Below are 26,890 nucleotides of genomic sequence, written 5' to 3'. Positions count from 1 at the left end.
GTAAATTAAAAATGTTGCTGTCTTTTTACACTAACTGGTTTACCCAAAATTTTTCGTTAATTTTCTTCAACAAAATTATTGCCACATTTTCTGAGAATATTTTAATTAAATTAGAGATTAGATTTGCAATTATATTTCTTATAATGTAGGCAAAAATTAACGAAAATATTCTCAGAAACTACAGCAATAATAATGTTTGTAAATTAGGTTAAATTAGAGATATTTTAATTAGATTGGAGATTAGATTTGCAATTATATGTCTTATAAATGTAAGCAAAAATTAACGAAAATATTCTCAAAAAATGCAGCAATTATAATATTTGTAAATTAAAAATTTTGCTGTCTTTTAACACTAAGTGGTTTACCCAAAATTTGTCGTCAATTTTCTTCAACAAAATTATTGTTACATTTTCTGAGAATATTTCAATTAAATTAGAGATTAGATTTGCAATTATATTTCTTATAAATGTAAGCAAAAATTAACGAAAATATTCTCAGAAACTACAGCAATAATAATGTTTCTAAATTAGATTAGATTAGAGATATTTTAATTAGATTGGAGATTCGATTTGCGATTGTATTTCTTATAAATGTAAGCAAGAATTAACGAAAATATTCTCAAAAAATACAGCAATAATAATGTTTGTAAATTAAACATTTTGCTGTTTTTTTAACACTAACTGGTTAACCCAAAATTTGTCGTTAATTTTCTTCAACAAATTTATTGCCACTTTTTTTGAGAATATTTTAATTAAATTAGAGATTAGATTTGCAATTATATTTCTTATAAATGTAAGCAAAAATTAACGAAAATATTCTCAGAAACTACAGCAATAATAATGTTTGTAAATTAGATTAGATTAGAGATATTTTAATTAGATTAGAGATTAGAATTGCGATTATATGTCTTCTAAATGTAAGCAAAAAATTATGAAAATATTTTCAAAAACTACACCAATAATAATGTTTGCAAATTAAAAATTTTTGTATCTTTTAACACTAACTGGTTTACCCAAAGTTTGTTGTTAATCTTCTTCAACAAAATTATTGCCACTTTTTCTGAGAATATTTCAATTAAATTAGAGATTAAATTTACAATTTTATTTCTTATAAATGTAGGCAAAAATTAACGAAAATATAGCAGTAGCAAATTAGCAGTAAATGTTCTGTAATTTATGTAGTTAAAAAATGTTTCGAACTGCATAAATTTTATTTCTGAAGTATTGTGAAGATATGCTAAATAAATTGAGTATTAGTTTTGTTCAATGAAAAGCATTTTAAATTATGTTTAATGGACTTGAGCTCTTTCAAATTTTATAACAAATCTGATTGTTATTTTTAAAAATGGCTTAACTTCATTCTTGAATAAGAAACGCGTAACAATTGCCATTATCTCAATAAAAACTACAAATTTCATTTCTTTTCAATTCTCTTTCTTAAATGTCATTTCAAATTTTATTTGCTTAACAGTGAAATTAAGAAAAGAATTCTGTCGCAATCGTTAAATTCAATAATCGAAAACGTGATGTGAAGTAAAAGCAATTAAAATAAACGACGCTAAATTTATGAGAGATAAGAAACGTTTTTGCTCGAAACGTGAAACACGCGATAAAAAGAAAAAAAAAAGTAAAACAGTCACGCGTACGCGAGTTTAATTCCAGAATTTTTCGACGTAATGGATGACACGCGTGCGATTGTACGAAATCTAGCGCAGATTGATGGTGAAACGAGACGCGTGGCATACAAATCTCTCTCGTCGTTCCAGCTGGTTCATTGAACCGACTTAAACGCTTAAATTTCCTTTAAAGACGCGCGTAGATTTGATTCGCCATGCGATACGATTTACTTTTCCACTTTAAATAATCCCAACTCGAATCGTTTCTTTCTTTAACGCTAGATAAACTTTTGGTTAATTTTATTCAAGAAAATTGTTGCTGTAGTTTCTGAGAACATTTTTGGCAATTTTTGCTTACATTTAGAAGACATATAATCGCAAATCTAATCTCTAATCTAATTAAAATATCTCTAATCTAATCTAATTTACAAACATTATTATTGCTGTAGTTTCTGACAATATTTTCGTTAATTTTTGCTTACATTTAGAAGAAATACAATCGCAAATCTAATCTCTAATTTAATTAAAATATTCTCAGAAAAAGTGGCAATAATTTTGTTAAAGAAAATTAATGACAAATTTTGGGTTAACCAGTTAGTGTTAAAAAACAGCAAAATTTTTAATTTACAAACATTATTATTGCTGTAGTTTCTGAGAATATTTTCGTTAATTCTTGCTTACATTTATAAGAAATATAATTGCAAATCTAATCTCCAATCTAATTAAAATATCTCTAATTTAATCTAATTTACAAACATTATTATTGCTGTAGTTTCTGAGAATATTTTCGCTAATTTTTGCCTACATTTATAAGAAATATAATTGCAAATCTAATCTCTAATTTAATTAAAATATTCTCAGAAAAAGTGGCAATAATTTTGTTGAAGAAGATTAACAACAAACTTTGGGTAAACCAGTTAGTGTTAAAAGACACAAAAATTTTTAATTTACAAACATTATTATTGGTGTAGTTTTTGAAAATATTTTCATAATTTTTTGCTTACATTTAGAAGACATATAATCGCAAATCTAATCTCTGATCTAATTAAAATATCTCTAATCTAATCTAATTTACAAACATTATTATTGCTGTAGTTTCTGAGAATATTTTCTTTAATTTTTGCTTACATTTATAAGAAATACAATCGCAAATCTAATCCCTAATTTAATTAAAATATTCTCAGAAAATGTGGCAATAATTTTGTTAAAGAAAATTAATGACAAATTTTGGGTTAACCAGTTAGTGTTAAAAAACAGCAAAATTTTTAATTTACAAACATTATTATTGCTGTAGTTTCTGAGAATATTTTCGTTAATTCTTGCTTACATTTATAAGAAATATAATTGCAAATCTAATCTCCAATCTAATTAAAATATCTCTAATTTAATCTAATTTACAAACATTATTATTGCTGTAGTTTCTGAGAATATTTTCGCTAATTTTTGCCTACATTTATAAGAAATATAATTGCAAATCTAATCTCTAATTTAATTAAAATATTCTCAGAAAAAGTGGCAATAATTTTGTTGAAGAAGATTAACAACAAACTTTGGGTAAACCAATTAGTGTTAAAAGACACAAAAATTTTTAATTTACAAACATTATTATTGGTGTAGTTTTTGAAAATATTTTCATAATTTTTTGCTTACATTTAGAAGACATATAATCGCAAATCTAATCTCTGATCTAATTAAAATATCTCTAATCTAATCTAATTTACAAACATTATTATTGCTGTAGTTTCTAAGAATATTTTCGTTAATTTTTGCTTATATTTAGAAGAAATACAATCGCAAATCTAATCCATAATTTAATTAAAATATTCTCAGAAAATGTGGCAATAATTTTGTTGAAGAAAATTGACGACAAATTTTGGGTAAACCAGTTAGTGTTTAAAGACAGCAAAATTTTTAATTTACAAACATTATTATTGCTGTAATTTCTGAAAATATTTTCGTTAATTTTTGCTTACATTTAAAAGAAATAAAATCGCAAATCTAATCCCTAATTTAATTAAAATATTCTCAGAAAAAGTGGCAATAATTTTGTTGAAGAAAATTAACGAAAAATTTTTGATAAACCAGTTAGTGTTTAAAGACACCAAAATTTTTAATTTACAAACTTTATTATTGCTGTAGTTTCTGAGAATGTTTTCGTTAATTTTTGCTTACATTTATAAGAAATACAATCGCAAATCTAATCCCTAATTTAATTAAAATATTCTTAGAAAATGTGGCAATAATTTTGTTGAAGAAAATTAACGAAAAATTTTGGGTAAACCAGTTAATGTTAAAAGACAGGAAAATTATTAATTTACAAACATTACAAGTCGACGATCTTCGAGTAATTTAATCGAGTTATTTATTTTTAAAGTAATCTGTGTCCATTTATGTTAAAACTGAGATATTTGAGGGTTTGCGCTTCAATGTAATTAAAAATATAGGATGCTAATGAGTCGCATTACTTAAGTGTATTTAAAGAAGTAAAATTTATGGTCTCCATTGAAACAATGGCAATTGTTAAGCGAATAAAATGCGTTTTCTTGCCAAGAGTGTAGTTAAGCCATTTCTAAAAATAACAACCAGATTCGTTATAAAATTCGAAAGAGCCAAAGTCCATTGAACATAATTCTAAATGCCTCTAATTGAAAAAAAATAATACTCAATTCATTTAATATATCTTCACAATATTTGAAAAATAAAATTTATGCAATTTGGAACATTTTTTTACTACATAAATTACGAAATATTTACTGTTCATCTACATTTTATGTATATCGTAGTATGTCTATCGTGACCTTGAATCTCGCTGTTCTAATTTCTCTCGTAGTTTTACTAAGTGGTGTCAATACTAAATATTTTCGACATTTTTTGGTCTACTATGATGATTCATTGATGTCTTCTAGATAAATTGTATGCAACATATTTTTAACCAATTTATCGTTTCTCCATTATAATTTTTTACCCTTTGAAAAATTCCATCTTCTAATAATTTTGCAACATATTTTAAGCCAATATATATTATAAAGTATAACACGTAACGATATATTTAAACCAATTATAATTATGCAACATATTTTTAACCAATTTATTGTTTCTCTATTAGAATTCTTTACTTTTTCAATTCTCTAAGCTTCAAAACTCAGGGTTATAATTCTCAAAGTTTCAGATCTCAGAGCTTCAGAACTCAAAGCTTCAACTCCCAAAGCTTGAAAACTCAGAGCTTCAACTCTCAAAGTTTCAGATCTCAGAGCTTCAGAATTCAAAGCTTCAACTCCCAAAGCTTGAAAACTCAGAGCTTCAACTCTCAAAGTTTCAGATCTCAGAGCTTCAGAGCTCAAAACTTCAGAACTCAGAGTTTCAAAGCTTCAAAGCTTTCAACTCTCAAAGCTTTCAACTCTCAAAGCTTCAGAACTGAAAACTTCAGATCTCAGAGCTTTAACTCTCAGAGCTTCAGAGCTCAAAACTTCAGAACTCAGAGTTTCAAAGCTTCAAAGCTTTCAACTCTCAAAGCTTTCAACTCTCAAAGCTTCAGAACTGAAAACTTCAGATCTCAGAGCTTTAACTCTCAGAGCTTCAGAGCTCAAAACTTCAGAACTCAGAGTTTCAAAGCTTCAAAGCTTTCAACTCTCAAAGCTTCAAAGCTCAAAACTTCAGATCTAAGAGCTTCAACTCTCAGAACTTGGAAATGAAAATGGAATGATTCTCTTGCTAGAAATTCTCTATGGAAATGGAAAGATTCTACAAATAAAAAATAAAAATTTCCAATGTACCTTAAATATAAAATAAAAAATTCATAGACTTCATAGAAAATTAAACTTTTATTCTATAGAAAATTATTAACTTTGTTTTAATGGAAAATTGAATATTTATTTTATGAAAAATTAACTTTGATTTAATGGAAAATGAATTTCTATTTCACGGAAAATTATTAACTTTGATTTAATGGAAAATCATTAATTTTAATTCAGCAGAAAGGACCATCAAAGATGCAAACTAAGTGTAGCAATGAAAAAAAAAATTGTGTTAATAATTTTCGAATAATTAATCGAAACTTTAATTTAATGACAAATTAAATTTTTACTTCATGGAAAATTATTAATTCTGATTTAATAGGAAAATAAATTTTTATTTCATGGAAAATTATTAATTCTGATTTAATGGGAAATTAAATTTTCATTTCGTGGAAAATTAAATATTTATTTCATGGAAAACTATTAACTTTGATTTAATGGAAAATTAAATTTTTATTTCATAGAAAATTAAACTTTTATTCCATGGAAAATTATTACCTTTGATTTAATGGAAAATTATTAATTTTGATTTAGCAGAAATGACCACCAAAGATGCAAACTAAGTGTAGCAATGAAAAAAAGATAGCGTTAATAATTACTTCCTTAATGCCGTCTCATTATCTCTGCAAGGTTTCTGATATTTGGATGATGATAAGTAAAATTGAACGTAATGCAAACTTTGTTTGCAGTCGTATTAACAGTATTGAGAGACTATAGTGAGTGATTATCGTGTTTGGTTACGTAATGTACTTGGTTACGTAACGAGTATGAGATATGAAATCGTTAACGATCACTTTTTCTGCTTCTTCTTATTTACGATCTTTCTACGTTTATCAATTTTGCTGAGAAAGTAACTATACGGTCCAAAGTAATCGAATGTTTCCGTGTTTACCGATGAAAACAATTTTTCGCTACTTTTTCAGTGACAAGTTGAACTTTGCTTCTTTTATCTGAACTTTTAGCACTCCTGCGTCGAATGTTAATGCGTGAAGAGAAGAAATAAATGGGAATTTCATGAATATAAATTAGAAGAATGCTTGAAAGTCATGTCTGATGCGATTATTAAAGAGAATTTAGTAATATTGCAAGTAAAAGTCGAGGGAGTTGAACTTTGAAGTAAATTTAGAATAAAATAAAGAGTTGTTGGCAAAGAAATTGGGAACGCAAAGTGGGTCAAGAGTTCTTCATTAATTTTTTAAGCTTAACTTGGTCCTTTTCTTGTGCAATTTTTGAAGTTCAATTTGGTTCTTTAAAAATTTAACTTAGTTTTTAAGCAATTTTTAAAGTTTGACTTAGTCCTTTAAAAATGTAATTTAAACAGTTATAATTCAGTTCTTCACAAATTCAACTTAGAGCAGTTCAACTTAAGTTTTGAAAAATTTAACTTAAAAAAGTTTCACTTAGCTCTTTTCTCAAACCAAGTGTAATACTTTAAAAAAAATTGTACTAATAATTAATCGAAACTTTAATTTAATGGAAAATTATTAATTTTGATTTAATGGAAAATTATTAATTTTAAATTAGCAGAAAGGACCATTAAGGATGCAAACTGAGTGTAGTAATTTAAAAGAAATTGTATTACTAATTAAACGAAATTTTAATTTAATGGAAAATTAAATTTTGATTTAATGGAAAATTAAATTTTGATTTAATGGAAAATTAAATTTTGATTTAGCAGAAAATTATTAATTTTAATTTTGCAAAAAGGACTATCAGAGGTGCAAACTAAATGTAGCAATGAAAAAAAAATTGTGTTAATAGTTAATCGAAACTTTAATTTAATGGAAAATTATTAATTTTGATTTAATGGAAAATTATTAATTTTAAATTAGCAGAAGGGCCCATTAAGGATGCAAACTAAGTGTAGTAATTTAAAAAAAATTGTATTACTAATTAATCGAAATTTTAGTTTAATGGAAAATTAAATTTTGATTTAATAGAAAATTATCAATTTTGATTTAGCAGAAAATTATTAATTTTAATTTAGTAAAAAGGACTATCAAAGGTGCAAACTAAATGTAGCAATGAAAAAGAAATTGTGTTAATAGTTAATCAAAACTTTAATTTAATGGAAAATTAAATTTTGATTTAGCAGAAAATTATTAATTTTAATTTAGCAAAAAGGACTATCAAAGGTGCAAACTAAATGTAGCAATGAAAACAAAATTGTGTTAATAGTTAATCAAAACTTTAATTTAATGGAAAATTAAATTTTGATTTAATGGAAAATTAAATTTTGATTTAGCAGAAAATTATTAATTTTAATTTAGCAAAAAGGACTATCAAAGGTGCAAATTAAATGTAGCAATGAAAAAAGAATTGTGTTAATAGTTAATCAAAACTTTAATTTAATGGAAAATTAAATTTTGATTTAGCAGAAAATTAAATTTTGATTTAGCAGAAAATTAAATTTTGATTTAATGGAAAATTAAATTTTGATTTAGCAGAAAATTATTAATTTTAATTTAGCAAAAAGGACTATCAAAGGTGCAAATTAAATGTAGCAATGAAAAAAAAATTGTGTTAATAGTTAATCAAAACTTTAATTTAATGGAAAATTATTAATGTTTATTTACTAGAAAATTATTAATTTTGATTTAGTAAGAAATTAGAATTCTCTTCTATCGCTGCAATTATTTGGATAATATCAAAAAAGTACCTCATCGCGAATGGTTAATACAATATAGAAATCAGCATCTTGAACAATTTTTTCCTATACGTACAACTTATCCATATTAATACTAAGTTTATGAATATTTTTTATACATCTGTTTCTATAGACATGCAACAGTTTGACGTACAAACGAAAGCATATTTACTTTAAAAAGAAAAGCAATCTAATTATACACTGTAAACTTAAACATGAAAATGAAAACATGAGGCATAGATTTATAAAAAGTTTATATTCATTCGAGAGTATTTTAGTATTAAAGTTATTTTTGTAACTTTCCTTATGAAAATAATAAAAAAAAGTAATGAAATTAATGAGAGAAGAAATAATAAAAATAAAAATAACAAAACTAAAAAGAAAACAATAAAAACAATAAATCAATATCAAATGTGTAATTAATGAAAGAAGAAATAATAAAAATATAAATAACTAAACTAAAAAAAAAAGCAATAAAATATCAATATTAAAAGTGTGATTAATGAAAGAAGGAATAATAAAATTAAAGATAGCAAAACTAAAGAAAAAACAATAAAATAACAATATTAAATATGTGATTAATGAAAGAAGAAATAATAAAAATATAAATAACTAAACTAAAAAAAAAGCAATAAAATACCAATATTAAAAGTGTGATTAATGAAAGAAGAAATAATAAAAATAAAAATAACAAAACTAAAAAAAAACAATAAAATATCAATATTAAATGTGTAATTAATGAAAGAAGAAATAATAAAAATATAAATAACTGAACTAAAAAAAAAAAGCAATAAAATATCAATATTAAATGTGTGATTAATGAAAGATGAAATAGTAAAAATAAAGGTAACAAAACTAAAAAAAAACAATAAAATATCAATATTAAGTATGTGATTAATGAAAGAAGGAATAATAAAATTAAAGATAGCAAAGCTAAAGAAAAAACAATAAAATAACAATATTAAATGTGTAATTAATGAAAGAAGAAATAATAAAAATATAAATAACTAAACTAAAAAAAAAAGCAATAAAATATCAATATTAAATGTGTGATTAATGAATGATGAAATAGTAAAAATAAAGGTAACAAAACTAAAAAAAAAAACAATAAAATATTAATATTAAAGTTGTGATTAATGAAAGAAGAATTAATCTCCAATAATTGAAATATTTCTTGCAGTAACGCATGTGCAGTTGTGCACTTAACCAGAGATCAAAGCTGACGAATGACTCTTCACAGATGCATACTGGTAAGTCAAGTTCGCCATAATGGTAACCACATTTTTTGCAATATCTCAATAAGTAAAGCCCTGCGGCGGTTACAGGTATAGGAAAAAGTTGTCGAGAATGTTAGTCTCTGCAAGATATCTAAAAATCGCCAGAATCGAGTCGCTCATTTTCGAAGTAATTAACTTTAAATGAAAGCCATCAAGGGCAGCAAGAGGTATTTGGAATTTCCATAGTTATCTCGAATATTTTAATCAGTAATTAAACTTTGAGTTAATGGAAATATTATTAACTTTGATTTAATGGAAGATTAAGTTTCTATTTTATGGAGAATTATTAACTTTGATTTAATGGAAAATAAAATTTTCTTTCATGGAAAACTATTAACTTTGATTTAACTGGAATTCAATTTAATTGGAAATACTATTAAGTTTGATTTAATAGAAAATTAAATTTTTATTTCATGGAAAACTATTAACTTTGATTTAATAGAATATTAAATTTTTGTTCCATGGAAAACTATTAACTTTGATTTAATGGAAAATTAAATTTTTATTTCCTGAAAAACTATTAACTTTGATTTAATAGAATATTAAATTTTTGTTCTATGGAAAATTATTAATTTTGATTTAATAGGAAATTAAATTTTTATTTCATGGAAAATTATTAATTTTGATTTAATGGAATATCAAATTTTTGTTCCATGGAAAACTATTAACTTTGATTTAATGGAAAATTAAATTTTTATTTCCTGAAAAACTATTAACTTTGATTTAATAGAATATTAAATTTTTGTTCCATGGAAAATTATTAACTTTGATTTAATAGGAAATTGAATTTTTATTTCATAAAAAATTATTAATTTTAATTTAATGGAATATTACATTTTTATTTCATACAAAATTATTAATTTTGATTTAATAGGAAATTAAATTTTTATTTCATGGAAAATTATTAATTTTGATTTAATGGAATATTAAATTTTTGTTCCATGGAAAACTATTAACTTTGATTTAATGGAAAATTGAATTTCTATTTCAAGAAAAATTATTAACTGTGATTTAATGGAATATTAAATTTTTGTTCCATGGAAAATTATTAATTTTGATTTAATAGGAAATTAAATTTTTATTTCATGGAAAATGATTCATTTTGATTTAATGGAATATTAAATTTTTGTTCAATGGAAAACTATTAACTTTGATTTAATAGAATATTAAATTTTTGTTCTATGGAAAATTATTAATTTTGATTTAATAGGAAATTAAATTTTTATTTCATGGAAAATGATTAATTTTGATTTAATGGAATATTACATTTTTATTTCATAAAAAATTATTAATTTTGATTTAATAGGAAATTAAATTTTTATTTCATGGAAAACGATTAACTTTGATTTAATGGAAAATTAAATTTTTGTTCAATGGAAAACTATTAACTTTGATTTAATGGAAAATTAAATTTTTATTTCCTGGAAAACTATTAACTTTGATTTAATAAAATATTAAATTTTTGTTTTATGGAAAATTATTAACTTTGATTTAATAGGAAATTGAATTTCTATTTCATGAAAAATTATTAACTGTGATTTAATGGAATATTACATTTTTATTTCATAAAAAATTATTAATTTTGATTTAATAGGAAATTAAATTTTTATTTCATGGAAAATTATTAATTTTGATTTAATGGAAAATTAAATTTTTATTTCATGGAAAATTAGATTTTTATTCCATGAAAAACTAACTTTGATTTACTGAGAAATTAAATATTTATTTCATGAAGAATTACTAACTTCTATTTAGTAGAAGATCAGATTTCTTTTCTAAATTGTAATTACAGAAGAAAAATATAATTTACATGCATATAGCATGCAGAACAGGAAATGGTTTTAGCATCAAGGTAACAAAAAGGAATGGAATTACTTGGAACAAAATTACAGTGATGTTATATATCTACGTTAAAATCATAATGACTCTACTTTGCATCTCATAAATAAACAACAGGACACTATGTAAATATAATAATAAGACAATATGCCTTTCTGATTTTTAAAATCTAATGTTTTAAATACTTTACTTAGAAAATTTTCAGAAAATCAATACCATTTAACGAAACAACAATTTAAAATACACGCGCTCGTTATTACACACGTCTAATTTGGTATTCAAATTAAAATGCAGGTTTAACGCATATCAAACTGACACAGCACACTTCAAATGTCGCGGTTCATCGTGCGCAAAAAACTAGCGAGAAAAAAAAGTGGATTCCCGCTAACGAACGTAGAATTTATGCGAGCGACTCAAATGAACAAATCTTATTAAACGTATTGCGTGGATGTCTTAATACGATAAAGTGAATCACGTTTTTTCCACGTCATTTAATGACTTGCACGAGCCGATCGAGGCGATGAATTTTAAATTAACACTTTGGTTCTATTTAATTATTTATAAGTGATTTAATAAAACTTATTATTATGTTATAATATTAAAAATTATTAAAATTAAAAATATTATTATTATATTATATATTAAAAATTATTAAAATTAAAAATATTATTATATTATAATAGTAAAAATTATTAAAATTAAAAATACTATTATTATATTATATAGTATAATGTATTAATTAAAAATATTATTATTACATTATGTTATAATGTATTAATTAAAAATATTATTATTACATTATATATTATAATATATTAATTAAAAATATTATTATTATGTTATATATTATAATATATTAATTATAATTAATTATTAATAAGCAAATTAATAAGTGAACGCGTATACGTGCGTTAATCGAGTTTTCTGACAATCTTGGCCACAACTCAGATCATGGCGCAAGCATAAAAGTCGCGCCTAGCTTCATTTAAATGTCATGAATAACCAATCGCGCGATCATTGTATTACAATAGACAAACGCGGTTAAAAATCAACTTCCTGTACAATCCTTTCGCAACGTGGCCTTTTTCTTTTATGCCAAATCACGATCTACGAAATTGTAACAGAGAATAATTCTTTAAACGAGGGTTTGCGTTTCAATGGAATTAAAAATATTACTTAAATGCATCTAAAGAAGTAAAATTTACGGTCTTTATAGAAATAATGGCAATTGTTAAGCGAATAATATGCGTTTTCTTGTCAAGAATGAAGTTAAGTCATGTTTTAAATTAACAACCACGATTTACAAAATTGTAACAGAGAATAATTCTTTAAAAGAGGGTTTGCATTTTATGTAATTAAAAATATTACTTAAATGCATCTACAGAAGTAAAATTTACGGTCTTTATTGAAATAATGGCAATTGTTAAGCGAATAATATGCGTTTTCTTGTCAAGAATGAAGTTAAGTCATGTTTTAAATTAACAACCACGATCTACAAAATTGTAACAGAGAATAATTCTTTAAACGAGGGTTTGCGTTTCAATGTAATTAAAAATATAGGATGAGTCGTATTACTTAAGTGCATCTAAAGAAGTAAAATTTACTGTCTTTATTTTCGATTTACTTTTCCACTTTAAATAATCCCAACTCGGATCGTTTCTTTCTTTAACGCTAGATAAACTTTTACTTAATTTTATTCAAGAAAATTATTGCTGTTGTTTCTGAGAATATTTTCGTCAATTTTTGCTTACATTTAGAAGACATATAATCGCAAATCTAATCTCTAATCTAATTAAAATATCTCTAACCTAATCTAATTTACAAACATTATTCTTGCTGTAGTTTGTGAGAATATTTTCGTTAATTTTTGCTTACATTTAGAAGAAATACAATCGCAAATCTAATCCCTAATTTAATTAAAATATTCTCAGAAAATGTGGCAATAATTTTCTTCAAGAAAATTAATGACAAATTTTGGGTAAACCAGTTAGTGTAAAAAGACAGTAAAATTTTTAATTTACAAACATTATTATTGCTATAGTTTCTGAGAATATTTTCGTTAATTTTTGCTTACATTTATAAGAAATACAATCGCAAATCTAATCTCTAATTTAATTAAAATATTCTCAGAAAATGTGGCAATAATTTTGTTGAAGGAAATTAACGAAAAATTTTGGGTAAACTAATTAGTGTTAACAGACAGCAAAATTTTTAATTTACAAACATTATTATTGCTGTAGTTTCTGAGAATATTTTCGTTAATTTTTGCTTACATTTATAAGAAATATAATCGCAAATCTAATCTCTAATTTAATTAAAATATTCTCAGAAAATGTGGCAATAATTTTGTTGAAGAAAATTAACGAAAAATTTTGGGTAAATCAGTTAGTGTAAAAAGACAGTAAAATTTTTAATTTACAAACATTACGAGTCAACGATCTCCGAATAATTTAATCGAGTTATTTATTTTTAAAGTAATCCGAGTCCATTTATACTAAAACTGAGATATTTAAGGGTTTGCGTTTCAATGTAATTAAAAATATAGGATGTCAATGAGTCGTATAACTTAAGTGCATCTAAAGAAGTAAAATTTACGGTCTTTATTGAAATAATGGCAATTGTTAAGCGAATAATATGCGTCTTCTTGCCAAGAACGAAGTTAAGCCATGTTCTAAATTAACAACCACGATCTACAAAATTCTAACAGAGAACTGTTCTTCAAACGAGATTGGATCAGTTAAATAATTTTTATAGCGCTTGATAAAAATCGTATTATCGAAATTAAAGGACACGACGATTCGTAGAGGCTCGCAATTCGAGCCACGTGATTTTTCTTCGAATTTTCGAGCCATTATTTATCGTTAACTATAAACGAGACGCATAAGTTTCAATTACTCTGCGTTCAATTCTGTAATAGAGTATATTGACGAAAATTGAACAATTATTTCATAAGAGTAATATAAACATTAACTCTCGAAGGGAGGAAGTGTTTGCCCCACGTGACTTTTGTCACACGAAAACTAAGCCTCTTTAGCTTTTTAAAATAATACCAACTTTTCTGAATAAGAAATTATACAAATTACACTTAATTTTCTGAATTATTACTTATTTTCTTAATTATTATATTATTATTATATTTTCTTAATTATTATCGTAAAAGTTGTAAAATAATAGTTCTCAATCTTTGTACGATCCCCACCTGACTTTTGTCACACGAAAACTAAGCCTATTTATCTTTTTAAAATAATACCAACTTTTCTGAGTAAGAAACTGTACAAATTACACTTAATTTTCTGAATAAAAAAATATACAAATTACACTTAATTTTCTGAATTATTACTTATCTTCTTAATTATTATATTATTATTATATTTTCTTAATTATTATCGTAAAAGTTGTAAAACTTTATATATCATTATAATATTTTCTTAATTATTATCGTAAAAGTTGTAAAATAATAGTTCTCGATTTTTGTACGATCCCCACGTGACTTTTGTCACACGAAAACTAATTCTATTTATCTTTTTAAAATAATACCAACTTTTCTGAATAAGAAACTATACAAATTACACTTAATTTTCTGAATAAAAAACTATACAAATTACACTTAATTTTGTGAATTATTACTTATTTTCTTAATTATTATATTATTATTATATTTTCTTAATTATTATCGTAAAAGTTGTAAAATAATAGTTCTCGATCTTTGTACGATCCCCACGTGACTTTTGTCACACGAAAACTAATCCTATTTATCTTTTTAAAATAATACCAACTTTTCTGAATAAGAAACTATACAAATTACACTTAATTTTCTGAATTATTGCTTATTTTCTTAATTATTATATTATTATTATATTTTCTTAATTATTATCGTAAAAGTTGTAAAATAATAGTTCTCGATCTTTGTACGATCCCCACGTGACTTTTGTCACACGAAAACTAATCCTATTTAGCTTTTTAAAATAATACCAACTTTTCTGAATAAGAAACTATACAAATTACACTTAATTTTCTGAATTATTGCTTATTTTCTTAATTATTATATTATTATTATATTTTCTTAATTATTATCGTAAAAGTTGTAAAATAATAGTTCTCGATCTTTGTACGATCCCCACGTGACTTTTGTCACACGAAAACTAAGCCTATTTATCTTTTTAAAATAATACCAAGTTTTCTAAATAAGAAACTATACAAATTACACTTAATTTTCTGAATTATTGCTTATTTTCTTAATTATTATATTATTATTATATTTTCTTAATTATTATCGTAAAAGTTGTAAAATAATAGTTCTCGATCTTTGTACGATCCCCACGTGACTTTTGTCACACGAAAACTAAGCCTATTTATCTTTTTAAAATAATACCAATTTTTCTGAATAAGAAACTATACAAATTACACTTAATTTTCTGAATAAAAAACTATACAAATTACACTTAATTTTGTGAATTATTACTTATTTTCTTAATTATTATATTATTATTATATTTTCTTAATTATTATCGTAAAAGTTGTAAAATAATAGTTCTCGATCTTTGTACGATCCCCACGTGACTTTTGTCACACGAAAACTAAGTCTATTTATCTTTTTAAAATAATACCAACTTTTCTGAGTAAGAAACTGTACAAATAACATTTAATTTTTCTAATTATTACATCATAAAAGTTGTAAAATAATAGCTCTCAATGTTTTTATGATGTTAATGAATTAGAAATCGCCAAAAATGATGGCAATGGCGACTAATATCGATTTCTATGGCCACGAGGCTGAGAACCGCTGCAGTAAGGCACAACTAACGCTTAACGAGCAACATAAACAAGACTGTTCGTCGACTGTTAATTACTTAATCCTCGTTCGAATTTTCTCCTCCCAAATTACAGCATTTAATATTCATTTCGCCTCTGTTTATGCACGTATCGAGCGTTGGAAGTGAAAAATAATAAATTAGAGTTTGCTGAAGCTAGCACAATAAGGTGCTTTCATATTCCTTTCTTAGTAGTTCAGTAATTCCTAGTAATATGTAATAAAAAGCATGACAAACCTCTCGAGTCACGTAAATAATAATTATTTCTGTTTCTTTACTTGCTAAACTATTTAAAACACCAAAAAATGGACGACCATTTACAGTTTTTAAATCGTGGGTGGTTTATTTGCGCTATCGTTGAGTAAAGGTTGAAATTTTCATATTCTTTTCATAGTAGTTTAATAATTTCTAGTAATATGTAATAAAAAGCATGACAAACCTCTCGAGTCACGTAAATAATAATTATTTCTATTTCTTTACTTGCTAAACTATTTAAAACACCAAAAAATGGACGACCATTTACAGTTTTTAAATCGTGGGTGGTTTATTTGCGCTTTCGTCGAGTAAAGGTTGAAATCTTCATATTCTTTTCATAGTAGTTCAGTAATTCGTAGTAATATGTAATAAAAAGCATGAGAAACCTCTCGAGTCACGTAAATAACAATTACTTCTGTTTCTCTACTTGCTAAACTATTTGAAAGACCAAAAAATGGTAAAATAAATAGCAATTACTTCTATTTCTTTACTTGTTTATTATTTGAAACACCAAAAAATTGTAAAATAAATAACAATTACTTTTATTTCTTTACTTGCTTACTATTTGAAATAGAATAAATAACAATTACTTCTATTTCTTGACTTGCTTACTATTTGAAATAGAATAAATAACAATTACTTATATTTCTTTACTTGCTTACTGTTTGAGACACCAAAAAATGGTAGAATAAGTAACAATCACTTCTATTTCTTTACTTGCTTACTATTTGAAATAGAATAAATAACAATTACTTCTATTTCTTTACTTGTTGACTATTTGAAACACTAAAAAATGGTAAAATAAATAACAATTACTTCTATTTCTTTACTTGCTTGCCATTTGAAACACCAAAAAATGGTAAAATAAATAACAATTACTTTTATTTCTTTACTTGCTTGCTATTTGGAGCACCAAAAAATGGTAAAATAAATAACAATTACTTCTATTTCCTTGCTTGAAGTACCAAAAAATGAACGACCATTTACAGTTTTTAAATCGTGGGTGGTTTATTTTGCGCTATCGTCGAGTAAAGGTTGAAATCTTCATATTCTTTTCATAGTAGTTCAGTAATTCGTAGTAATATGTAATAAAAAGCATGAGAAACCTCTCGAGTCACGTAAATAATAATTACTTCTATTTCTTTACTTGCTAAACTATTTGAAAGACCAAAAAATGGTAAAATAAATAATAATTGCTTCTATTTCTTTACTTGCTTACTATTTGAAATAGAATAAATAAAAATTACTTCTATTTCTTTACTTGCTTACTGTTTGAGACACCAAAAAATGGTAAAATAAATAACAATCACTTTTCTTTTGTTACTTGCTTACTTTTTGAAACACCAAAAAGTGGTAAAATAAATAACAATTACTTCTATTTCTTGACTTGCTGACTATTAGAAACACCAAAAAATGGTAAAATAAATAACAATTATTCTATTTCTTTACTTGCTGACTATTTGAAACACCAAAAAATGGTAAAATAAATAAAAATTACTTCTATTTCTGTACTTGAAACGCCAAAAAATGGACGACCATTTACAGTTTTTAAATCGTGGGTGGTTTATGTGCGTTCTCGTCGACTAAAAGGCAGAAACGTATGCGAGATGTTGTAAAAGGTAGCTTCCAGCAAGATGCCTGACCGTTATACCTACATTAACATACCGAGTGACGCGTACCATCCGCGAAACTCGAGAAAAACTCGAATAAATAATCCGCAGAGGATGACCAACAAGACTGGCGACCTCGCCAATCGGAATTAGAACGAGACGAAGTTCGAAAGTATACAGACTCGTGCGCTCTAAAGAGCAAAGAGACATAGAAATAGCTTTCTTCGATTGAACAACGTTCTCTGGCGTTCTTTTTTCAGATTCGAATGCGCAGAGCGCCAGACAACTTCCAGAGGATCTCAATTGCAAAACCTGAGGTCGCTGTGGCTCGAGTAAATAACTGTAAACAGCCACAGCAACAAACACAACGAAGCTGCACTAAAACAGGCGAGTGGCAACGAACGCAAAAAAGAAAAAAAAACACACTGAGCGTGAGAAGAAATGAATTAACGTTGCGAATAGAAGTAGCTCGCCATTTATCGAAGCAATCGTCACTTTCTTCGATTGAATAACGTTCTTTTTTCAGATTCGAATGCGCAAAACCTGAGGTCACTGTGGATCGAGTAAATAACTGTAAACAGCAACAAATACAACGAAGCTGCATCGAAACAGGCGAGTAACAACGGATAGAAAAAAGAAAACAAAAAAATTAGCGTGAGAAGAAACGAATTAACGTTGCGAATAGAAGTAGCTCGCCATTTATCGAAGCAATCGTCACTTTCTTCGATTGGATAACGTTCTTTTTTCAGATTCGAATGCGCAAAACCTGAGGTCACTGTGGATCGAGTAAATAACTGTAAACAGCAACAAATACAACGAAGCTGCACTAAAACAGGCGAGTAGCAACGAACACAAAAAAGAAAAAAAAAACGCACTGAGCGTGAGAAGAAATGAATTAACGTTGCGAATAGAAATAGCTCGCCATTTATCGAAGCAATCGTCACTTTCTTCGATTGAACAACGTTCTTTTTTCAGATGCAAATGCGCAGAGTGCCAGACAACTTCCAGAGGGTCTCAATTTCAAAACCTGAGGTCGCTGTGGCTCGAGTAAATAACAGTAAACAGCCACAGCAACAAATACAACGAAGCTGCATCGAAACAGGCGAGTAGCAACGAACACAAAAAAGAAAAAAAAGCACACTGAGCGTGAGAAGAAATGAATTAACGTTGCGAATAGAAATATCTCGCCATTTATCGAAGCAATCGTCACTTTCTTTCATTGGATAACGTTCTCTCGCGTTCTTTTTTCAGATTCAAACGCGCAAAACCTGGGGTCGTTGTGGCTCGAGTAAATAACAGTAAACAGCCACAAGTACAAACACAACGAATCTACATCGAAACACGCGAGTAGCAACGAACACAAAAAAGAAAAAAAAAACACACTGAGCGTGAGAAGAAATGAATCAACGTTGCGAATAGAAATATCTCGCCATTTATCGAAGCAATCGTCACTTTCTTTCATTGGATAACGTTCTCTCGCGTTCTTTTTTCAGATTCAAACGCGCAAAACCTGGGGTCGTTGTGGCTCGAGTAAATAACAGTAAACAGCCACAAGTACAAACACAACGAACCTACATGGAAACACGCAAGTAGCAACGAATAGAAAAACGAAAAAAAGAAGAATTAGCGTGAGAAGAAACGAATTAGCGTTGCGAAACTCGAGAGGGAGCAAAAAAAAAGGTGTCGAACATTCGCGTCTAAATATATCCGGGTGCGTAAGTGAGTCAGAGGACGTTGTTCGATGTCTACTCACCCAAAGTCCCTTGGCAGCGTTTTCAGGGCGACGTAGAACCAGCGGAAGCGGCCCCCGGACACGAGGTACGCGACGATCACCACTGCGAGCAGTTGGACGAGGAAAATCGGGCCCGCGTAGATGGCGAGCAGAGCCAAACAGGCAGCGAGACCCGCCAGCAGAAACATGATGAGTGCCAGGCGACGTAGCAGACGGCCGACTGCCTTCCACCGGCTGCTCGCGTTCCTTTCCGTTCCTCTTCCCGTGCGTGTCTTCGTCTTCGCCGCCTCTGTCCCCGCTCCTGCACAGCCAACGTAAAACCCGACCAATGCATGCTGAGATTTGTTGTTGTGCGAGGCAGTCGCGCGGTGATAAGTTCAAGACCTATCGAGTTGTTTCGAATCTGACGTTATTTTACGAGTCGCACACCACGATCTACGTCACATCGCATGACCGGGGGGCTCTATCTACACCCGTTGATCGGCTCGAACGAGCATTTCGTGGCGCCCCCTTTTCGCCAAGCCCCCTCCCCTGCCACCTTGTTTGGACGCGAGTTTCGCTGGTGCGTCTTGAAGTTTTGTAAAAGCGAACTGGGACGGCACACAAGGAAATTAGAGAGAATTCATTGCCCCTCGCGAGGTTTAAACCCTTTAAGGGGTTTAATTAGAGAGAGACACTTCGTTAGGTGCTTTAAGTTTATTTATTATCGCGAGAGTAATGAGAAGAGATAGTGACTGAGTTTGATCTACTTCGTATCGATACGATGTAACTATCTTAGATAAAGGAAGGCGGTTAGTTGATCGAGATTTACTTTGCGTTTGGAAAGAATTACTTGGATTAAATATTCTCTTCGAAGCTTTTAATACACTAGTTGAAATGCGATAAAAAAAGGGACGAACTACTAACAAAAATAACTATCTTGGATAAAATAGTCCCTTTAAAGTATTTAATTGAGTGCAAGATTTATTTTACATTTGCAAAACAATTGCTTAGACAATCTATCTTAGATAAAATTGTCCCTTTAAGACGGTTAATTGATCGAGATTTACTTTGCATTTGTAAAGAATTGCTTGGGTTAAATATTCTCTTCTAAGCTCTTAATTCACTTGTTGAAATGCGATAAAAAAAAGGGACGAACTACTAACAAAAATAACTATCTTGGATAAAATAGTCCCTTTAAAGTATTTAATTGATTGCAAGATTTACTTTACATTTGCAAACAATTGCTTAGATAAAATAATCTCTTCAAACCCCTCGCAAACAATTATTCCAAACATCCTAAATCTGATAGCAACCGAATGCTTTAAAAAACAACTAACTATCTTAGATAAAATAATCCCTTTAAGGCATTTAATTGATCTCAAGATTTACTTTACATTTGCAAAACAATTGCTTAGATAAAATATTCTCTTCAAACCCCTTAATTCACTAGTTGAAACACGATTTAAAGAAAGAGACGAACTACTAACAAAAATAACTAACTATCTTAGATAAAATAATCCCTTTAAGGCATTTAATTGATCTCAAGATTTACTTTACATTTGCAAACAATTGCTTAGATAAAATATTCTCTTCAAACCCCTCACAAACAATTATTCCAAACATCCTAAATCTGATAGCAACCGAATGCTTTAAAAAACAACTAACTATCTTAGATAAAATAATCCCTTTAAGGCATTTAATTGATCTCAAGATTTACTTTACATTTGCAAAACAATTGCTTAGATAAAATATTCTCTTCAAACCCCTTAATTCACTAGTTGAAACATGATTTAAAGAAAGAGACGAACTACTAACAAAAATAACTAACTATCTTAGATAAAATAATCCCTTTAAGGCATTATTTGATCGCAAGATTTATTTTACATTTGCAAAACAATTGCTTAGACAAAATATTCTCTTCTAAGCTCTTAATTCACTAGTTGAAACGCGATTTTAAAAAAAGAGACGATCTTAGATAAAATTGTCCCTTTAAGGCGGTTAATCGATCGAGATTTACTTTGCATTTGTAAAGAATTGCTTGGATTAAATATTCTCTTCTAAGCTCTTAATTCACTTGTTGAAACGCGATTGAAAGAAGGGATCAATTATTAACAAAAACAACTAACTGTTTGGATAAAATAGTCCCTTTAAGGCATTTAATTGATCTCAATATTTATTTTGCATTTGTAAATAATTGCTTAGATAAAATATTCTTTTGAAACCTCTTAATTCACTAATTGAAATACGATAAAAAAAGGGACGAACTACTAACAACTGGGACGGCACACAAGGAAATTAGAGAAAATTCATTGCTTCTCGCGAGATTTTCAAACTAGAGATATAATTCTTTAAGGCGTTTAATTGATCGCGAGACCCTTCGTTAGGTACAAAGTTTATTTATTATTGTGAGCGTAATGAGAAGAGATAGTGACACAACGAAAATAGAGAGAATTAATTGCTTCTCGCGAGGTTTTTAATAGAAAAGTATAATTCTTTTAGGCGTTTAATTGATCGCGAGACCCTTCGTTAGGTGCAAAGTTTATTTATTATTGTGAGCGTAATGAGAAGAGATGGTGACACAAGGAAATTAAAGAAAATTCATTGCTTCTCGCGAGGTTTTTAATAGAAAAGCATAACCCTTTTAGGCATTTAATTGATCGCGAGACCCTTCGTTAGGTGCAAAGTTTATTTATTATTGTGAGCGTAATGAGAAGAGATAGTGACACAAGGAAATTAGAGAAAATTCATTGCTTCTCGCGAGGTTTTTAATAGAAAAGTATAACCCTTTTAGGCGTTTAATTGATTGCGAGACCCTTGGTTATAGGTATAAAGTTTACTTATTATTGTGAGAGTAATGAAAAGAGATAATGACTGAGTTTGATCTACTTCGTATCGATACGATGTAACTATCTTAGATAAAGGAAGGCGGTTGATTGATCGAGATTTGCTTTGCATTTGGAAAAAATTTGCTTGGATTAAATATTCTCTTCTAAGCTATTAATTCACTAGTTGGAACGCGATTTAAAAAAAGGGACGATCTTAGATGACATTGTCCCTTCAAGGTGGTTAATTGATCGCTAGATTTACTTTGCATTTGTAAATAATTACTTAGATAAAATATTCACTTAATACACTAGTTGAAACGCGATTTTAGAAAGGGATCAACTACTAACAAAAACAACTAACTATCTTCGATAAAATAGTCCCTTTAAAGCATTTAATTGATGGCAAAATTTACTTTACATTTGCAAAACAATTGCTTAGATAAAAAAAGGGGCGAACTAATAACAAAAACAACTAATTATCTTAGATAAAATTGTCTTTGCATTTGTAAATAATTGCCTAGATAAAACATTTTCTTCCAAGCTATTAATTAATTAAAAGGTTTATTCTACGCTCGCAAACAATTGTTCCAAACATCATTTCATCTGATAGCAACCAAATACTTGAAACGCGACTTAAAAAAAGAACGAAAGTCGAGTGCAAAACGCAATTGTAAATCTCAGAATCGTTTAAGGCATTTAATTGATCGCAAGATTTACTTTACATTTGCAAAGCAATTGCTTAGGCAAAATATTCTCTTCAAACCCTTTAATTCACTACATAGTTTACTCTACGCTCGCAAACAATTGTTCCAAATATTTTATGTCTGATAGCAACCGAATGTTTGAAGTGTGATTAAAAAAAGAGACGAAAGTCGAGTGCAAAACGCAATTGTAAATCTCAGATCTAACTATTTTAGATAAAATAATTGCTTTAAGGTATTAATTTATTTTTTTTTTTATAGTTTGCAAGATTTACTTTAGATTTGCAAAACAATAGCTTATAGATAAAATATTCTCTTCAAACCCCTCACAAACAATTATTCCAAACATCCTAAATCTGATAGCAATCGAATACTTGCAACGCGATAGAAAAAAAAGAGACGAAAGTCGAGTGCAAATCGCAATTGTAAATCTCAGATCCAACTATCTTAAATAAAATAATCCCTTTAAGGCATTTATTTACTATATTTTTTTTTTTATAGATGGCAAGATTTACTTTAGATTTGCAAAACAATGGCTTACAGATAAAATATTCTCTTCAAACCCCTCGCAAACAATTATTCCAAACATCCTAAATTTGATAGCAATCGAATGCTTGAAGTGTGATTGAAAAAAAAGGGACGAAAGTCGAGTGCAAATCGCAATTGTAAATCTCAGATCTAACTATTTTAGATAAAATAATCCCTTTAAGGCATTTATTTACTATATTTTTTTTTATAGATGGCAAGATTTACTTTAGATTTGCAAAACAATGGCTTATAGATAAAATATTCTCTTCAAACCCCTCGCAAACAATTATTCCAAAGATCCTAAATCTGATAGCAATCGAATGCTTGAAGTGTGATTGAAAAAAAAGGGACGAAAGTCGAGTGCAAATCGCAATTGTAAATCTCAGATCTAACTATTTTAGATAAAATAATCCCTTTAAGGCATTTATTTACTATATTTTTTTTTTATAGATGGCAAGATTTACTTTAGATTTGCAGAACAATGGCTTATAGATAAAATATTCTCTTCAAACCCCTCGCAAACAATTATTCCAAACATCCTAAATCTGATAGCAACCGAATGCTTGAAGTGCAAATTAAAAAAAAGGGACGAAAGTCGATTACAAATCGCAATTGTAAATCTCAGATCTAACTATCTTAAATAAAATAATCCCTTTGAGGCATTTAAAAAAAGGAACGAAAGTAGAGTGCAAAACGCAATTGTAAATCTCAGATCCAACTATCTTAGATAAAATAATCCCTTTAAGGCATTTATTTACTATATTTTTTTTTATAGATGGCAAGATTTACTTTAGATTTGCAAAACAATGGCTTATAGATGAAATATTCTCTTCAAACCCCTCGCAAACAATTATTCCAAACATCCTAAATCTGATAGCATCCGAATGCTTGAAACGCGATTAAAAAAAAGGGACGAAAGTCGAGTGCAAATCGCAATTGTAAATCTCAGATCTAACTATCTTAGATAAAATAATCCCTTTTAAAGGGATTTTAAATAATCCCTTTTTTTTTATAGATGGCAAGATTTACTTTAGATTTGCAAAACAATGGCTTATAGATAAAATATTCTCTTCAAACCCCTCGCAAACAATTATTCCAAACATCCTAAATCTGATAGCAACCGAATGCTTGAAGTGCAAATTAAAAAAAAGGGACGAAAGTCGATTGCAAATCGCAATTGTAAATCTCAGATCCAACTATCTTAGATAAAATAATCCCTTTAAGGCATTTATTTACTATATTTTTTTTTTTATAGATGGCAAGATTTACTTTAGATTTGCAAAACAATGGCTTACAGATAAAATATTCTCTTCAAACCCCTCGCAAACAATTATTCCAAAGATCCTAAATCTGATAGCAATCGAATGCTTGAAGTGTGATTGAAAAAAAAGGGACGAAAGTTGAGTGCAAATCGCAATTGTAAATCTCAGATCTAACTATCTTAAATAAAATAATCCCTTTAAGGCATTTATTTACTATATTTTTTTTTTTATAGATGGCAAGATTTACTTTAGATTTGCAAAACAATGGCTTATAGATAAAATATTCTCTTCAAACCCCTCGCAAACAATTATTCCAAAGATCCTAAATCTGATAGCAATCCAATGCTTGAAGTGTGATTGAAAAAAAAGGGACGAAAGTTGAGTGCAAATCGCAATTGTAAATCTCAGATCTAACTATCTTAAATAAAATAATCCCTTTAAGGCATTTAAAAAGGGAACGAAAGTAGAGTGCAAAACGCAATTGTAAATCTCAGATCCAACTATCTTAGATAAAATAATCCCTTTAAGGCATTTATTTACTATATTTTTTTTATAGATGGCAAGATTTACTTTAGATTTGCAGAACAATGGCTTATAGATAAAATATTCTCTTCAAACCCCTCGCAAACAATTATTCCAAACATCCTAAATCTAATAACACTCGAATGGTTGAAGAAACAAAGGGTCGAAAGTCGCGAATCTTCTCGAATCGTATAGCTGATCGAAGAGACTGTGAACTGGAAGCGATACGTATCGTGGCCGTCGCTACTCGCGCCAGGAAACCATAACCCGAAAGGTTCTTTCGCACACGTACCACGCACGCACACAAACGGAAGCCGCATAAACCCGTTTCATGCTACTCTTCGTGTTACCTATCGGTTCATTGTTCGCCGTCCCGGTTTCCACTTCCACCACGGTACTCGAGACATTCGACTTGCTGTTCCTTAGTTTATCCTCGAGCTCGACCCTGCCCTCGGCCGACGTCGACGTCCTCGACGAAGACGCCGGCCGCGAACAGATCGACGGCGAAAGACCCGCGGCGTTCGTACGTGGCTCGCCCTTTTCTAAGTCCTGCAACAGGCCCGGTAAATATCGTGTGATGCACGTTTTACACATGGAAATCATCAATCCAGCCAACCTTCCAAACCGTTTTTTACCAAGCTTACGTAACCACGCGACGACGTAACCATCCGGACGGATACGGTTCTTATAAGCGCGACGGAGCGCCATTCCAGCGCACGCTGCTATTAATTAAGACAATGTTTTCATTTCGTTTGTTTTCTTGGCTTATCTATAAGTTGTAATATGAGTATTGGTATGTGTGTTATGGGATTAAAATTAGTTGGTGGGAGATTTTAGTGCTTATGCGGCCAAAGATCAGAGTTACTTTGTTTTTATTGTAATGCTTATTTGTAATGCTTTTTTGCTTTGTTCTATTTTTTTTTTTTTTTTTTATATTTGTAATAGGAGTATGTGTATTATGGTATTATAACTTATATTAACTTTGTTGTGAGATTTTAGTGCTTATGCGGCCAGAGATCAGAGTTACTTTGTTTCTATTGTAATGCTTATTTGTAATGCTTTTTTGCTTTGTTCTATTTTTTTTTTTTTTTATATTTGTAATAGGAGTATCTATATTATGGTATTATAATTTATATTAACTTTGTTGTGAGATTTTAGTGCTTATGCGGCCAAAGATCAGAGTTACTTTGTTTTTATTGTAATGCTTATTTGTAATGCTTTTTTGCTTTGTTCTATTTTTTTTTTTTTTTTATATTTGTAATAGGAGTATCTGTATTATGGTATTATAACTTAACTTATATGGTATTAGAACTTATATTAACTTTGTTGTGAGATTTTAGTGCTTATGCGGCCAAAGATCAGAGTTACTTTGTTTTTATTGTAATGCTTATTTGTAATGCTTTTTTGCTTTGTTCTATTTTTTTTTTTTTTTTTATATTTGTAATAGGAGTATTTGTATTATGGTATTATAACTTAACTTATATGGTATT

General features: G+C 28.1%; 1 protein-coding gene across 1 annotated transcript in view; it reads right to left on the bottom strand.

Moving 5' to 3' along the window:
- Positions 1–26,890, bottom strand: part of Fatp1 (Fatty acid transport protein 1) — a 107,730-nt gene that overhangs the window by 40,377 nt on the left and 40,463 nt on the right. The window contains exons 2-3 of the mRNA XM_076906831.1: positions 25,751–25,949; positions 19,602–19,881 (exon numbers count right to left, since the gene is read on the bottom strand). Of these exons, the coding sequence (XP_076762946.1) occupies positions 19,602–19,881; positions 25,751–25,949 (479 nt within the window). The remainder of the gene's footprint in view (positions 1–19,601; positions 19,882–25,750; positions 25,950–26,890) is intronic.

Source organism: Xylocopa sonorina, chromosome 14 (assembly GCF_050948175.1).
Source record: "Xylocopa sonorina isolate GNS202 chromosome 14, iyXylSono1_principal, whole genome shotgun sequence".
In the NCBI taxonomy this organism is placed as follows: domain Eukaryota; kingdom Metazoa; phylum Arthropoda; class Insecta; order Hymenoptera; family Apidae; genus Xylocopa; species Xylocopa sonorina.
Note: the sequence above shows the minus strand (reverse complement) of the source record. Positions and strands in the feature narration are given on the sequence as shown.